General features: G+C 38.0%; 1 protein-coding gene and 1 pseudogene across 1 annotated transcript in view; both read left to right on the forward strand.

The window, feature by feature from the left end:
• The window catches only part of GPR63 (G protein-coupled receptor 63), a 54,194-nt gene extending 39,211 nt beyond the window's left edge, over positions 1-14,983 (forward strand). The window contains exon 2 of the mRNA XM_044245368.1: positions 9,488-14,983. Coding sequence (XP_044101303.1) covers positions 9,634-10,893 — 1,260 coding nt within the window. The 5' untranslated portion in view covers positions 9,488-9,633 and the 3' untranslated portion in view covers positions 10,894-14,983. The remainder of the gene's footprint in view (positions 1-9,487) is intronic.
• Positions 9,330-9,490, forward strand: LOC122897098 (annotated as a pseudogene).
• Positions 14,984-16,080: the final 1,097 nt, after the last annotated feature.

Below are 16,080 nucleotides of genomic sequence, written 5' to 3' on the forward strand. Positions count from 1 at the left end.
TGGCATATAGTTGCTCATAATGTATTCTTATAATTGTTTGCATTTCTTTGGTGTTGGTTGTGATCTCTGCTCTTTCATTCATGATTTTATTTATTTTGGTCCTTTCTCTTTTCTTTTTGATAAGTCTGGCCAAAGGTTTGTCAATCTTACTAATTCTTTCAAAGAACCAGCTCCTAGTTTTTTTGATCTATTCTACTATTCCTTTGCTTTCTGTTTCATTGATTTTGAGCAGTAGTTGTTTCTAATTGGTGCTCTTCGACTCTTCCTAGTACCCTGGGCTCAGTGGACTCAAGGCCATCCCTTAAGATGGGTACAGTGGGATGAGACTGGGAGCAGTCTGAGGTCTCTGATGGGAGCCTAGTCCTGAGCTGGACCCATTGTTGATACAGCCCACAGTCTGGATGGTTTGCTACTCACCTTCTTCTCCATGGGTGAAGTGTGCTATAAGTGGTTATTGCATTTTATTATTTATTTATTTATTCATTCATTCATTTATTTATTTGAGATAGAGAGCGTGCACACGTGCATTAGTGGGGGTGGAGGGGCAGAGGGAAAAGGGAGAAACAGGCTCTCTGTTGAGCAGGAAGCCCGATGTGGGGCTTGGTCCCAGGACCCAGAGATCATGACCTGAGCAGAAGGTAGATGCTTAACTGACCGAGCTTTTTTGTTTTTTGGGAGGTTTTTGATTACCGATTCACTCTCCTTGCTCATTATTGGTCTGTTCAGTTTTTCTGTTAACTTTATAATTCAGTCTTCATAAGTTGTATGTTTCTAAGGAATCTATCCTTTCCTTTAAGTTATCTGATTTGTTGTCATGTCATAGTTTAGTTTCCTCATCCTTAAAATGGGAATTTTAATAGTAATAATCTCATAGAGGTGCTGTGAAGTATTTAAAAAGCTAATTTGTATTCAAGAAGCTTAAGATATTCTTTGACATTATACTTCCTAGCAAAACTCTGGAGAAAAGAATGAATTTTCTTTAAGAATATTACAGATGAAGTTTGAAGGGAGGAACAATGCAGCAAGAATAGGAGCTCTGGGAATCGGAGCCACTTGCTCATGTTGCCTAGCTGTGCCTTTGGGACCTGCCAGGCCTGATTTCATATACGCTACTTCTGCTTAAGGTTGAAATGCTCTGTGCACACCCAGCGTTACGGCTTCAGAAGGCCAGTCAACACCAAATTCATGTAGAGTGCTCTCGTTGCATAGCTTTGTTCTAAAATCCCAGAGATCTGTGTTGTGATTCACCTATAGCAGACTTGCCAAATGCCATCCCGAATCCCCTTCTGTCCCAGAGATGTTGAACCCCAGTGAATCTGGGTCGTATAGCCCAAGTGGCAGAAGTGGCTGCCCTGGCAGCCCACTCAAACCTCAGATGTCCCACTCAAAGCTGGCAGATTCTCAAGCTACTTGATAAATGGATTAGAATAACATACCCATATAAGGTATGTGATGCCTTCAAAATTCGAAAAAGCCTACTAAGAGGCGGGGTTCTATTTTAGTGAGAGGGAGAGCCAGCTATCACCTAGGAAGAGAGATTCTGACATAGTACAATACTCCTAGAAAATGTACTAAGATGGCAGGCTTTTGAAGTTTTGTAGGAATCATTTCCCACCCTCTAGCACATATGTATCTTACCAATATTTGTAGAGTAGATATTGTTTATTGTTCACTCAGTATGTAATGGTAAGCATAGTGTTCTGTGGAATGGAGAGACAAGTGGGATCCCTGTGGACTAGATTATGACAGTATGCTGGACGAGTTGATAGCTCTGGGATAGGACAGCAGGGTGCCAGCTAGAAGCAAACTGCTCAGGTGTTCTTTGCTAACACATATAGAGAAAAAAAATAACAATTTGCCAGATCAATCGCTGTGTGCCAGAGCTGGGGATTGTGTTGACTTACTCCAGCAATGAAGTCACATCTGGTACAGCATCTGCTCTCTACAGAATCCATCTGTTTTCTATAAGGCCAACAGGCAAGTTGAATGTGGATGTGCTAGGAATGATCACCTTCATCCTTCAGATCCTTGATAGTGATCCTAACATCTGCAATTTCTGTAAGAGTGAAGTGTTTTTGACTATTTTCACAGGCAGAGACAGCACTAGAAGTTTGTACTTGACCTTTTTTCTTTTCTTTTTTTTTTTTTTAAACAATTGTAGCCCTACACATCAAGGAGCCAATGAGGGAATCTTCCCATTGCTATGTCTGTTCCAACTCCGTATTTCAGAAAATAAGGATGGCATGAGTTCTGGGATGAGTGGGAGTTGGAACTGAGCCCAAACTCCAATAATTACGTGATTTCCATAAGCCTTTTGAATGGTGCCACCTGTTACCATTTTGGGTCTTCAGGAATGAAGGCCAGTTCAGAGCCATATTGTACAATCCCACAAAATTCTGATTATTTCCTCTTCCCCAGTGTATAGTCACTCTGGTAGTTGGCTGCAGGTGTTTTGAGGAAGAATGGGAGGAAGATTTATAGTACAGGGTTTTTGTCTGTGTAGCAAGGTCCTTCCTCAAGGGGCCTAGTTTCCTTTTACTCAGGAGACTCTAGGTGTATATACTGGCTCAAGTTTGGGAATTGATTGAGGGGCTGCTACTTTCTATTTTATAGCCTTGATGCTAATAAATATCAAGTAGAACTTGATAAGCTTCTAATTATTTCTCTGATCAGACACCCACAGGATTGAACTTTGGTTTAGTTTTTGGAAACCTCATCTCTGGGGCTATGGCTGATAGAAGTTTCTTTCACAGTGGTTAATGAAGTTTTTTTTTTTTTTTTTTTCACTAATCCTTGAGTCTGGAATTTAAAGTTCTCCATTTACTTTTTTCCTTCCTCCAGAAATGCAAATTCTGGGACCCACCCCAGACAGAGTAGGGGACTCAGGCACTGGGATTCAGCAGTCTGTGGCTTAACAAATGCTCCAGGTGATGGTTATGAACCCTCACCTTAGAGAACCACCGATAGAGAGCACCTTCAGAATTCTCAGAGAAAATTATCTTCATTGGATAATTCTAAACCAAGATAATGAAGGGACAGAATAATAACTTAATTCAAACATACAGGGACTCAGAAGTTACCTCCCTTGTATTCTTCCTTTGAAAACAATTGGACAAACATTTCCTGGGAAAGAAGGAAGTAAACAAAGGAAGCAGTGAAGTGGAAGACAAAGGGCCGGAAATGTGGAAGCCAAGAGCCAGAGGGAGAAAAGAGGATTTCCAGGATGGTAGTAAAGGGGTATCTCAGGCTGCTGTCTGCGTACCAGATCCAGAAAGTAAATCCTCCAGGGAGGGTTAAGAGGACAAAACCCATGACTGTAAGATAAGAAATGTAGTTGATAAATTTGACCTTCCAAATAAAATATGTTTAGGAATAAAATCTGTCTCGTAGAGCTGGTAAAAAAATGGTCGATGGTTATTTTTAAAAGTTGAAAATAAGAATAAATAAATTATTCATTCTAGGAATTTATACATGATAGGAAAATGTGCTCTTGGCTTATCAGCAAATGTTAACATTAATGTCTATTGTAATTTAAATTTTCAAGTAAGATTTTGGTAGTATGAAGGGAGGAGAAATAAGTTGGAGGTGCTGTGACATTTAAACTCTCATCTATTCTAATAGGAAGTCAAGATTTAATACATAATATTGATAATCAAAAGTACTATTTCTTCATATTATTTAGATATATAAAGAATAAATACTTGAAAATCCTTTAAAATAATGAAAAATGGCTACGTCAGAAAATGGTAATGGATTGGTGAAGGGTGGTATAGGGTTCAACTCTCATTTAAAAACCCATTTGATTATTTTAGGGGTGCCTGGGTGGCTTGGTTGTTTAAGCATCCAGCTCTTGGTTTTGGCCCAGGTCATGATCTCAGGGTTGTGAGATCAGCCCTGATTTGGGCTCCACCCTCAGTGGTCTCCTGGAGATCCTCTCTCTCCTTCTCCATCTGCCCTTCCCCCTCTTGGATGCACATGCTCTCTCTCTCTTTCTCTCTCAAATAAATAAATTAATTAAAAATAATTTATTTAAAAAATTATGTTCATTTTTCATATAAATAAATATTAAAATGAGTAAAGAAATTCCCTGCTCTCCCAAAACATGGTACAAACGAATTTAATTTTCCAAAAGTGTATTGGGTTGTATGTAAAGGATAGTAGTCATAGGGAAACATGAAATTAACAAAATCAGTCTATGCCTTCTAGGAGAATATACTCTTTGCAGAGAATAAACAAGTATCTAAAGCACCGCAGTAGCAGGGAGACTAGAGAATACTACAACCTCCACTGCCCATTCTAGCCACCAACACCCCAGGAATTGTGACATTTTGGCACAGTCCAAACATGAAACAGTATACTCCTGTTATTAACCTATTACCCCAGTTTCTGTGTTTGTTCTTGGAGATGCCTTAAGAAAAGGGGAAGAATCATAAATCCAGTTACTTTTGCCATATGTGAGTTTTACATGAGCACATACGTGTGGGGGGTGATAACATGTCTGCACACATTCACAGAATTTTAAATTTTTCTTATTTGGAAAATGTAGTAAGAGTTTCCACCAAATGATAAATAAAGGCTAGTCTAGATTAGATTAAACATTAAACTCTCATGCAGATATTATCAAACTATGCTCCTTTTCTAGTTCTCATGTTGCTGCTGTCCCATTTCTTTTGGAAATGCAAATTTTGTTTTATGTTTTGGAAATGCAAATCTTGATTATAAAACTTTTATTTAATCTAATATAAAATTCAACAGTAACTCCAGATCACAGTAGTATTTGATGAGAAGTCCTGGAGGAAGGAATCTTTTAACGTAGTTGCTGTGATTATTCAAAGCTTTGCTTCGGTTGTTATGCTTCCCACTAAGAAAGGAAGAAGGCCAGAGAATATTTACATTTACACTGTGGTGAGCCAGAAGTGTAATGAATGAAGAATACTGTAGATACCAGGGAGAAGGCATTGTAAGTGCATGCAATGTTCCTTGATACTATAAATTCAGGTTCTTTTCCTTAATGTTTAATTACAAAATTGCGTTTGCTTAATTCCTTTGTAGATTCTTTATATATTAGAAAAATTGATCATTTATATTTAATAGGCATCAAAAAGCTGATTAGAAAGTCTGCGTGCATGGGTTGGGCTTGAGAGTAGATGGGCTTCAGTATACAAGGTGATTGGGCACCATGCTAGAATTTTGTTGGGGTACCATCAAATGTTTCCTTTGGGCTTTTTAGTTACTGGAATATACAAACATTTTAGCCTTGCATGAATAGCATATACCAGGCTGCTGGCACTGTGGGAACAGGGTAGAGAAGAAGGCTAGGTTCTCCTGTGGAATGTGCAGACATTCAGTCAGTCTTCCTGTTTTCAGCTCTGCACTCACAGTCTCAAGTTTATGCTCATTAGATTTGGTTGTGCCACAGACTTGGGCTGCTGTAATGGCATGTGTGCTTTCATGTGGTTGCTCAGTGGAGGGGAGACCTGGGCGTGGAGGGTTGTTCTCCTTCCTGGCACTGGAGATAGATTTTCAGTCAGTGTAACAGTTTTTAGCGCCACCTACACTTTCTGTGGGAACTGGTGCCTTCCAATCCACAGCTGCCCTACAGGGTGTGTCAGCTACTTCTAAGCATATTTCCCTGAAAATACTGAGGATAGAGAGTTTTCTGCTCTGTTCAGTCAGCTACTCCATCTGTTTTTTATCTTACGACACTTAAAAAAAAAATTCCTTATCTGTTGATGTGTTTTTCATTCATACCTTTTGTCCTTTGGGATTGTACATTTTGTTTAAAAAAAATCACTTTCCTGTCATTCAGTGTGGTTTTGAAATGCAGGATCTGTGATCAGTCTGCCCTTTTAATTTAATTTAATTTATTTTTTAAAAGATTTTATTTATTTGACAGAGATCAAAAGTAGGCAGAGAGGCAGGCAGAGAAGGGGGTGAAGCAGGCTCCCTGCTGAGCAGAGAGCCCAACGGTGGCTCGATCCCAGGACCCCGAGACCATGACCCGAACCAAAGGCAGAGGGTCAACCTACTGAGCCACCCAGGTGCCCCTGGTCTGTCCTTTTTAACCAGAAGTTCAAACCATTTGTTCATTGCCGTCTCTTTAGTGCCTGGGACATACCTGGTACTTAAATATTTAGTGAATGAATAATGGAATGAATTAAATTGGAAGTTTTTATAGTAAAGGGGGGCTTTGATGGCAGAAAAATATTATGACTATATATGTTTATGTAACAACCTAAAAAACATCTTTTAAATTGTGGTTTTGTTTTTGTTCCTCAACATGATAGAACAACAAAGTGTTTCAAAGTGTAGCCATCAACAAAATGACAAGACAGCCTACTGAATGGGATAAAATATTTAGAAATCATGTTTCTGATAAGGAGTTAATATCCAAAATTCATAAAGAACTCATGCAATTTCAATAGCAAAAAAAAAAAAAAATCCTAACAAAAAGTGGGCAGAAGATCTGAATAGACATTTTCCCAAAGAATATATACAGATGGCCAACAGGTAAATGAAAGATGCTCAGCATCACTTATCATCAGGGAAATGCAAATCAAAACTGGTGAGATTCCACGTCATACCCGTTAAAATGGCTACTATCAAAAAGACAAGAAATAAATATTGGTAAGGAGGTGGAGAAAAAGGAACCATCATATGTTGTTGGTGGAAATGTAAATTGGTGCAGCTCTATGGAAAAAGTATGAAAATTCAAAAAATTAGAAATAGAATGCCATATATTCAGCAATTGCACTCTTGGGTATTTATCTGTAGAAAAAAAGACACTAAATTAGAAAGATATATGCACCCCCTTGTTCATTGCAACATTCTTTACAATAACCAAGCTATGGAAACAACCCAAGTGTTCATTGATCGATGAATGGATAAAGAAATTGTGGTATATATACACAATGGAATAGTCATAGAGAGAATGCAGTCTTGCCATTTACAACAACATGGATGGACCTTGAGGGCATTATACTAAGTGAAACAAGTCAGACAGAGATGAATACTGTATGATCTGTCTTATATGTGGAGTCTAAGACCTAAACAAGCAAAAAATAAGAAAAACCCGAACTCAGAGATAGAAGAGAACAAGAGATTAGCGGTTGCCAGAGGCAGAAGGTAGAAGTGGGTGAAATGAGTGAAGGGGGTCAAAAGGTACAAACTTCCAATTATAAATTAAATAAGTTATGGGGATAAAATGTATATCATGATGACTATAGTTAATAATTTTGTATTGCATATATGAAAGTTGCTGAGAGAGTAGATCTTAAAAATTTTCATCACAGGAAAAATTTTTTTCATAACTCTGTGGTGATGGATGTGAACTAAACTTATTGTGATCATTTCTCAGTATGTATATAAATATCGAATATGTTGTACAAATGAAACAAAATAAAATTACATGTCAATTATACCTCAGTGAGAAAAAATAAATTATAAAGTGTGTACCACTTCAGGATGGAGACATGTTTGTTTTACTTGGTCAAGCACAATTAGAATTATTAGGCTTAAGATACACATTTGCCTATTTATAATTTTTCTTTAGAGATAGACTTGTGTTGAAACTGATTTATGTTGCAAGCACAGTCTTTATTCTTATTTGTATGTATATTTAGATCATTTTAATTAGTTAATTATTATATTTAGGTAATTTTAAAGAGACTTATGGTGATTATGTTGTAAAGCTTTCCAGCTACCACTGCCCCCTAATCATTGGACTTTTGTGGTTAATAAAGTTTGAGAATTAATAGATTAGTGTGTCCTCTTGTTTAAGTATATTTTGCATTTCAAAGTGAACATGTGAAGGTGGATGAAAGCTAATAGGGACAAAGAACTTACGCTATAAAAATAGGAGTAAATAGTAAAATAAGTATTTGAGCAAACAGATTAGTATTTTTATTCATGAAGTCAGCCCTGGACAATGACGAGGGGATTGTAGAGAGATACAAGTATGGCAGATAGCCTGTGATTTAGCTAGAGTGCTGGATCTTGGGTCTTGCAAATGGGATGCCTCCATCCTTCATATCCCTAGAAATGAAAAAGTGAACTTATTTGCATTTTACCCTAAAATTGATGACTTTATTCTAAGCTCAAAAAATGAGCAAATTACAGTGGTGATTTAAGCTTCCATGCATTTATTTTTCCTCAGTTTTCAAGATTTATTAAAGGAATCTACTCATCAACCCAAAGAGAGGTCTTTCTTTGGAGAGAGGTTGCCTCCCCAGGAAAGAAGAGAGAGCTTTTGCCATAAAAGTGGTTTATTAAAATAGTAGATTAAGAAAGCTCCTTATGGAAAATTCTAGGGTTGCAAAGGTTGATAATAAGTTGAGGGTAAGGATAAGAAAAAGGTGATAAAACTGGAGCAGGGTAACCAAATATCTTTGAGGCACCTGGCTGGCTGAACTGGTAGAGTATGCATGATCTCAGGGTTGTGAGTTTGGGCCCCATGTTGAGTGTGGAGACTACTTAAAAATAAAGTCTTAAAAAAAAGATAACCAAATATTTTTGAAAGGTTTTATAATACATTCTTCACATCTTAGTGTTTTTCTGGTTATCTCCTTTAGAATCTCCATCTTTGTTATTTGTTTGATATCTTTTATCAAGTTGCTAGCACACAATCAAGTTGGTTTTAGGGAGAAGAAGTTGAGACAATAAAATATGTAAATCAGAAATTAAAGGATGGAAATGAGTGGACATTGAACAGAAGAGAGAATGTGAGAAACAAGAGAGCTTAGGAAAAGAAAACTCTTGAAAATATGACCCAGACTTTTTACATACAATTTTTTTTTCTCCTCTCGAATAACTCCTCCTGTATGGTTAGTGTGGGAATTTCTGAGAAAAAACATGCAAAAATGGAAAGCCAGGAACTTCTTTCAGACCTTTATAGAAAATAACCTAGTACCTTCTTATATGGCTGTTAGAACAAAAGTGTGTGATTACAGTGCAATTAATGGGAAACTGAGTTCAGTGTTCTTTGCTGAATAGTTTTGTGTTAATGTAAAAATGCAATATGAACCTGTACTGAAGAGTTTTTAGGAAAGATCTTAGTACTTTCAGGAGAACCAGATACTAAAGACTATATTAATAGTGACTGTGGAAAGACCAAGCTGCCATTGGAAATTTAAAAGAAAAATTAACAGGAAGGTTATAACTTTTGCCTTTGAGGCAATGATACATTTCTGATTCTCTTCCTTTTCACTTTATATATAAATGTCATGAAAATTCCATCGTGGTTGACAAATATAAAATAAAACAACCATATTTTAGCACTGAATAGGCCAGAGGCTTCAGTATTTTTCAAGGTTTTAAAAAACTGATCCTTCAGCTTTGCGCAGTGGCAGTATCGTAGCCAATGAGGTTTATCCGAGGCGCGATTATTGCTAATTAAAAAACTGATCCTTCATGATGAAAGGTAAGAAGTCAAATGTTATTTCCAAAGCCCATTTCTCATTGGCTTTTTGTGTTTTGGGCTTGTTTTCAGGCAAAAGGACTGCTGTGGAAGATGGAGCTCTCTGTTTTCCAGAATGTGTTTCCAAACCCATCAATGAAACATGATACTGCTGCTCTGTGTTGAAATGCTTGAAGAACACCCATATCTCTGCCAGCACCTTCCATCCTATTGAAACCATGGTCTTCTCTGCAGTGTTGACTGCGTCCCATACCGGGGCAACCAACACAACATTTGTAGTCTATGAAAACACTTATGTGAACATTACGGTCCCTCCACCATTCCAACATCCCGGCCTTGGCCCACTGCTCAGATACAGCATGGAAACGATGGCTCCCACGGGGATGAGTTCTTTGACAGTGAATAGCACAGCTGTACCCCCAACACCAGCAGTTTTTAAGAGCCTAAACTTGCCTCTCCAGATCATCCTTTCTGCTATAATGATATTTATTCTGTCTGTGTCTTTTCTTGGCAACTTGGTCGTTTGCCTGATGGTTTACCAAAAAGCTGCCATGCGCTCTGCAATTAACATCCTCCTTGCCAGCCTGGCATTTGCAGACATGTTGCTGGCAGTGTTGAACATGCCCTTCGCCTTGGTAACTATTCTTACTACAAGATGGATTTTTGGGAAATTCTTCTGTAGGGTGTCTGCTATGTTTTTCTGGTTGTTTGTGATAGAGGGAGTAGCCATCCTGCTCATCATTAGCATCGATAGGTTCCTTATTATAGTCCAGAGGCAGGATAAGCTAAATCCATATAGGGCTAAGATTCTGATTGCAGTGTCTTGGGCGGCCTCCTTTTGTATAGCTTTTCCTTTGGCTGTAGGAAACCCTGACCTGCAGATCCCTTCCCGAGCCCCACAGTGTGTGTTTGGATATACAACTGATCCGGGTTACCAAGCTTACGTGATTTTGATTTCTCTGGTTTCTTTCTTCATTCCCTTCCTGGTGATCCTGTATTCGTTTATGGGCATCCTCAACACCCTTCGGCACAATGCCTTGAGGATCCACAGCTACCCGGAGGGTATATGCCTCAGCCAAGCCAGCAAGTTGGGTCTCATGAGTCTACAGAGACCCTTCCAGATGAGCATTGACATGGGCTTTAAAACGCGTGCCTTCACCACCATCTTGATTCTCTTTGCTGTCTTCATCGTCTGCTGGGCCCCATTCACCACTTACAGCCTTGTGGCAACGTTCAGTAAGCACTTTTACTATAAGCACAACTTTTTTGAGATTAGCACCTGGCTACTCTGGCTTTGCTACCTCAAGTCTGCATTGAACCCACTGATTTACTACTGGAGGATTAAGAAATTCCACGACGCCTGCCTGGACATGATGCCCAAGTCCTTCAAGTTTTTGCCACGTCTTCCTGGTCACACGAGGCGGCGGATACGTCCCAGTGCTGTCTATGTGTGTGGGGAACACCGGACAGTGGTGTGAATATTGGCACTGCCTGACACTTGGGGTGTTGGTTACTCTTTATCTGACTTTGAACTTTCTATCGCATGGGTTCTGCAAGTATACCTTACCGGTTTTTATAGGGTTTGTGTGTGTGTGCGTGTGTGCTTGCAGTGTAAAGGAAGAATGGTGATTAGTTATAATTCTATTACCAAGGATACACAATAGGGAAATGATCACAGATGTTACCTCCAGGGTTCAAGAGAAATCCTTGATTTAGGGTGGGGAGATGGTGTTTTGTTTCTTTGACTGATTTTGTTTTTGAAGTAGGAATCAAGATTGTGCTTTATTGAGCCTGTGGTTACATTGAATTATAGGTGTTTTGATGCTGCTAAGGTATGCTTAATTGAGTTTGTCATTTTTTTTTTTCCTGGAAGACATTGCTGCTTTTTGCCATCACATGGGAGCCAAAACCACACACATCTCAGTAGATAAATATTCACTTTTATTAAAAAAATAAATAAATAACCCAAGGGGGTTAGTGACATTTTAAAGGTCATTAATACTTACTTTGGTGCACTTTAAGAAATAATGTACAAACTAATTCAGTCATGCTTTTCAGAATTGTTTTTACACATGACCTGTTGTGCTTTAGGGGACACTGCATTATCATTCTAGGAAGATAGGTTTTTAAGAAATGTTTTATCTGCATGTCCAGTTTTAAAGGAGAGAACATAAAAATGTAGACATTTTTCTAAGCACAATAGTGATGCTTCAGAGCCAATTCGAGAAGACAGAGCATCTTTGCGAATTTAAATAGGATGCAGTGAGGGGGTAGCTGGTGTGGGCTATGGTATTTCCTTTCACTCCGTGCTTCTCACGGAGTCCCAGTGGGGAGAAGGACCTACCATTAGACCCCTACCATCTTCCAGGCACTGTCCATCTTTATCCTTACAGCATCTTGTGAGGTAGGTATTTTTTTTTCTTTTTTACAAATAAAGTAAGTCTCAGAGAGATGAAAATCCTGCCCAAGGTTAATGGTAGAGCTGGAATCCAAAAAAGTCTGTCAGCATCCTGAGACTGCTGGTCTTCTCTGCCACGTGGACATATCATTCAGATTTAAGTATTTCATAGTCAAGAGGGAACTTTGTGTAGCATTTTTTATTAGCACTAAGATCTTCCTTTTAAAAGTAGTATCATTTTTTTACTACTAAAAAATATGAAAACATTACAGAAAGTGTGGAAAATAGAAAAAAAATCACTCACAACCCTTTTACAGTGGAACTTAAAAATCTTAGACAAGTAAGGCTATAAAGAAATACAGTTGGGTTTGTTTGTTTGTTTGTTTTAGTTTGCAAAATAAGTGACTGATGATTACAGAGAAGTTAAATACAGCTGTATGTAGGTCTTGGCCTTGCAGGGTCCAAGGTTTCCAGTTGTTCAGCTATGTGTAAATGTTTTGGACAAAATAGCACTGTTGCCTGAGGGCTGGCCCATAACAGAGCTGGAGTTTGTGAATGTGCTCAAGAGTGTGTCTTCTACAAGGAAGCAAAGATAAGTCCTGGTCTGAACATAGAGCAAGTTTCAATAGGGCAGGTCTGGGGTTTCACATTATTTTTCTCTTGCTGACCACCTACCCTCCTCCATCCCCCACCCCAGGTACATCAAGAGTCTTTTGTCCCCTTGCTCTGTGGCCACTGACACACTTTATAAAGCAGCTGATGGCGATGGGGCTGCAGACTAAAGTCATAAGTGTTGAAAGTATAGCCTTTTTGCCACATCATGGTGGCCAAGTAGCTGAGTTAACATGAACAATTTTGGGATTTTTTATAGCATCTTTTCAACATTTTAGTACTGTGTGAGCCAGTGGGAAACATGAGCCTTTCTTTCTTCAGTTTTACAACCACAGAGTTGGCTTAGATGAATCTTGCCCAACTCTAATGTGCTTTCCTCCATGTGAGAGTAGAGATTTGTGAAGAGCTCGGCTGACCTCAGCATCAATCTTTGGTGTCCAGTATTATTTCTTTGCAGTTTACTTCCTAGCTGTTTCTCCAAATGGAATGTCTACTGAATGTCAGAAGAGCCCATACATAGCACAGTATCAGGAATTAGGACTTTGGAAGATTGATGACATCGTGACCTGAGGAAGCCTGCTCTCAAGGCAGTTGTGATGGCATTAGAACTCATTTTCCTGGTAAAGAACTCTTTTGGAACTCAGAGGACTTACTCAGCATGTTGTCTTGGGATCAGCCTTTGCTGACAGTCACCTACCTCTTTGGTTTCTAATTTGTATTATTCATAGGTTAAAATTGTTTTTGTCTATTAGGTATCTTACAGAATATAAACACTGAGTAGCAGATACATAGGCACACCTGCGAGGTGTATCATGCTTTCCACTTTCAATATAGACTGGATTGCAAGCAGATAATGTCTCTTGGAAATGAGACTTTGAGGAAAGTCAGCATGATCTGTATTCATCTCCCATATTGGCAGTGGGTCTTGAGACTCCTTTAGTGATAGGAGTTGACACTGACCTTTATTTCCTTTGTCCTTTTTTATGAGCAGTTCTTGGGTACTTCTGTGCTTCCCGGTAGGCAGTGCATTGTTGGGCTAGAGCAAGAGCAAGAACTTGGGATGCCTGCTGAGATGCTCCCTGTTTGTGAGAGAAGATTGTGCGGGGCCTTAGTGGGAACTCAGCACCACCACTCAGCAGTGGTTCTGTTTGCACCAGAGACTCTTGATGGGCGGTTTACAAACCATTTTGAATGTGTTTGTTATGTATACATTTTTGAAGCTTTAAAAAAATATACTCTGATGTACCTTTGCAAAATTTAGGTGCAAAATCCTATTTTGCCTATACTCCTGTGTTTTCTTGAGGGGGAAAAGACCACTATTGATTATTGCCATTGACAGATAAAATCAGAAATATTTCTGTTTTCCTTTTCCTTCTGGTGAATAAGTAAGAGGCATGAGAGAGATCGTGAAATACCTGCGATCAAGGGAAAGAGTCAAAAGAAATCCCCAATAGCCTGGAGAAGTGATATTCAAACTTTAATAGGAATTTGTGTCCAAGTATTCCTAGGGGAGCTTGTTAACAATGCAGAGGTCCGGGTTCCCCAGAGGAGCTGGGGTTGGGCCCAAGAATGCACACTATGTCTTTGAGCACCCTGATTTCCATGTGGGTCCCTGGGTCCTGGGGTGCTTCAAGAAACACTCCGGTTGAAATATACCAATTTTAAGATTGTCTGTTTTACACAAAAATGTTAGTGTTGGAAGCCATTATCTCCTAGTGCATGGGTCATCCACATTGAGAGGAAAATCTACACATCATTGTGCCTAATTTGCTGCCACATGTGTTAGTGCTGAGTCTCGCAGGTATTAGCTATATCTTTCAGTTGGCAAAATTCTGATAGGCCATGTTGTCTCACACTAGAGCAAAGGGAGCCCATTTAGTATTTGAAAGTCGTGACTTTCAAGAGTCTAGTTCTGCTAATGTTTTATTTTCTTCTAGACAGTTGTCGTTACTGTATATAATCTCCAGAAGAGTATGAGGGGAATCTAAAATTCATTGAATTTCCCATTGGTCTTCCTATGCCAGTCGTGTTCAATGGAAGCATGAAGAAAATAATCTTTTTACTTATTGTATAATTTCAGTTGCTGACAAAGATATTTAATTTGTTCTTAATCTTTGCTTTTGTTTACATGAAAATATTTATGTATATATCACAGAAAAATTTCTACTTGCTTGACATTTTATTCTACTATGGTTTTTAAGTTTAAAGGACTGCTAAATACAAATTTATTTTGACAACCATAGTCCTGCTAAACTGCCTTCTTTGAAGACTCAGTTTTCAAATAATAAAAGTATCAAAGCACATGTTTGTTATTACAAGTAAATGGTAATACATTTCTTAACTATATAATGGTACTAGTCCTTTGTAATTAAAATTAATTTATTTTACAGTAGTACCTGACCCATACGGAAATAGAAAACCACTTTGAATTTTGAGTTATAATTCAAGAATGGAATAAAGTATGGTTATTTGTGGATATTGTTATTACAACCAGGAAAAGAGCTCCCAATAAGAAAATGAATAAATATTAAACATTTCTAAAAGTGGAGTTTTTTTTAAAGGACTACTTCATCTTATCTTAGAAAGATTTGTCATGAGTAATACTTTCTGTTAAATTAAAATTTGAGTTGAGTTTCAAATCCTGCTTCCTTTGGGTTTTTATTTTCAAATTAGCTCTCAAAGCCTGTGTGTATATAATTATATTCTGGTTTTAGAAGTTCTCAGAGAAGTTAAAGATGAGATGAAACTTGGCAAAAGACCACTAGTATTAAGAAACGGTTTTAAGGAATTCTCTCTAGGAGAATTATGGAAATTTTACTCCTGAATTATTTAAAATTGGTTTGTCACTTGGCAAAGCTATGACAATGTCTGCTCCTATTTTGATAAAATGATTTCAGATTGCACTTCCATGTGTAAAACCCAAGTTCTTTCTAAAATTCACTTTTAAATCTATAGGAAATGCCAGTTTTTATATATGAGTTTCAGCTTCTTGCAAATTAGGTATGAGCATTGTATTTTCTCTTCTTTTTCACACCTAAGCAATAAACATATTTCTTTTTAAGTTACAAAAGAAGATTGCCATTGAATCTACGTTTGATAGTTTTTTTTCCCTGAAATGGAAAGATATAGTGAAGTAGAGGAACGTGTGAATTAAAAACATTTTCATATCTACCATGAAAATAGAAAAAAAAAATTTCTTATCCGCCATGAACCCTACTTAATGTATATATAATAAAGAGAAACTTTAGGAACAATTGAGATATCCAGGTGCAGTCAATTAGATTTAATGCAAAAAGAAACAATTTATGGCTATATCAGTTAATATTTAACCAAAGAAGCCAAACTGGTAGAAGATTTTTTTTTAGGAGATTTATTGCAAGAATTAGCTTACTGATTGTGGGACTGGCTAGATAAATCTGAAATCCCAAAGGCAGGTGTTCAGGTAGGGCAAGCTGGAATTTACAGATACTAGCTGAAGCTGTTGCCCAAGATGGAATTTTCTCCTCCTGGGAGAATCCTCAGTTCTGCTTTGAAGGCCTTTCAACTGATTGAATCAGGCCTACTCAGATAATCTAGGATAATCTCTCTTAGTTAATGTGGATTAATGATGGACTTTAATCACATCTACAAAATACCTTCACAGCAACACTTAGAT

Source organism: Neovison vison, chromosome 1 (genome assembly GCF_020171115.1).
Source record: "Neovison vison isolate M4711 chromosome 1, ASM_NN_V1, whole genome shotgun sequence".
NCBI classification, from domain to species: Eukaryota; Metazoa; Chordata; class Mammalia; order Carnivora; family Mustelidae; genus Neogale; species Neogale vison.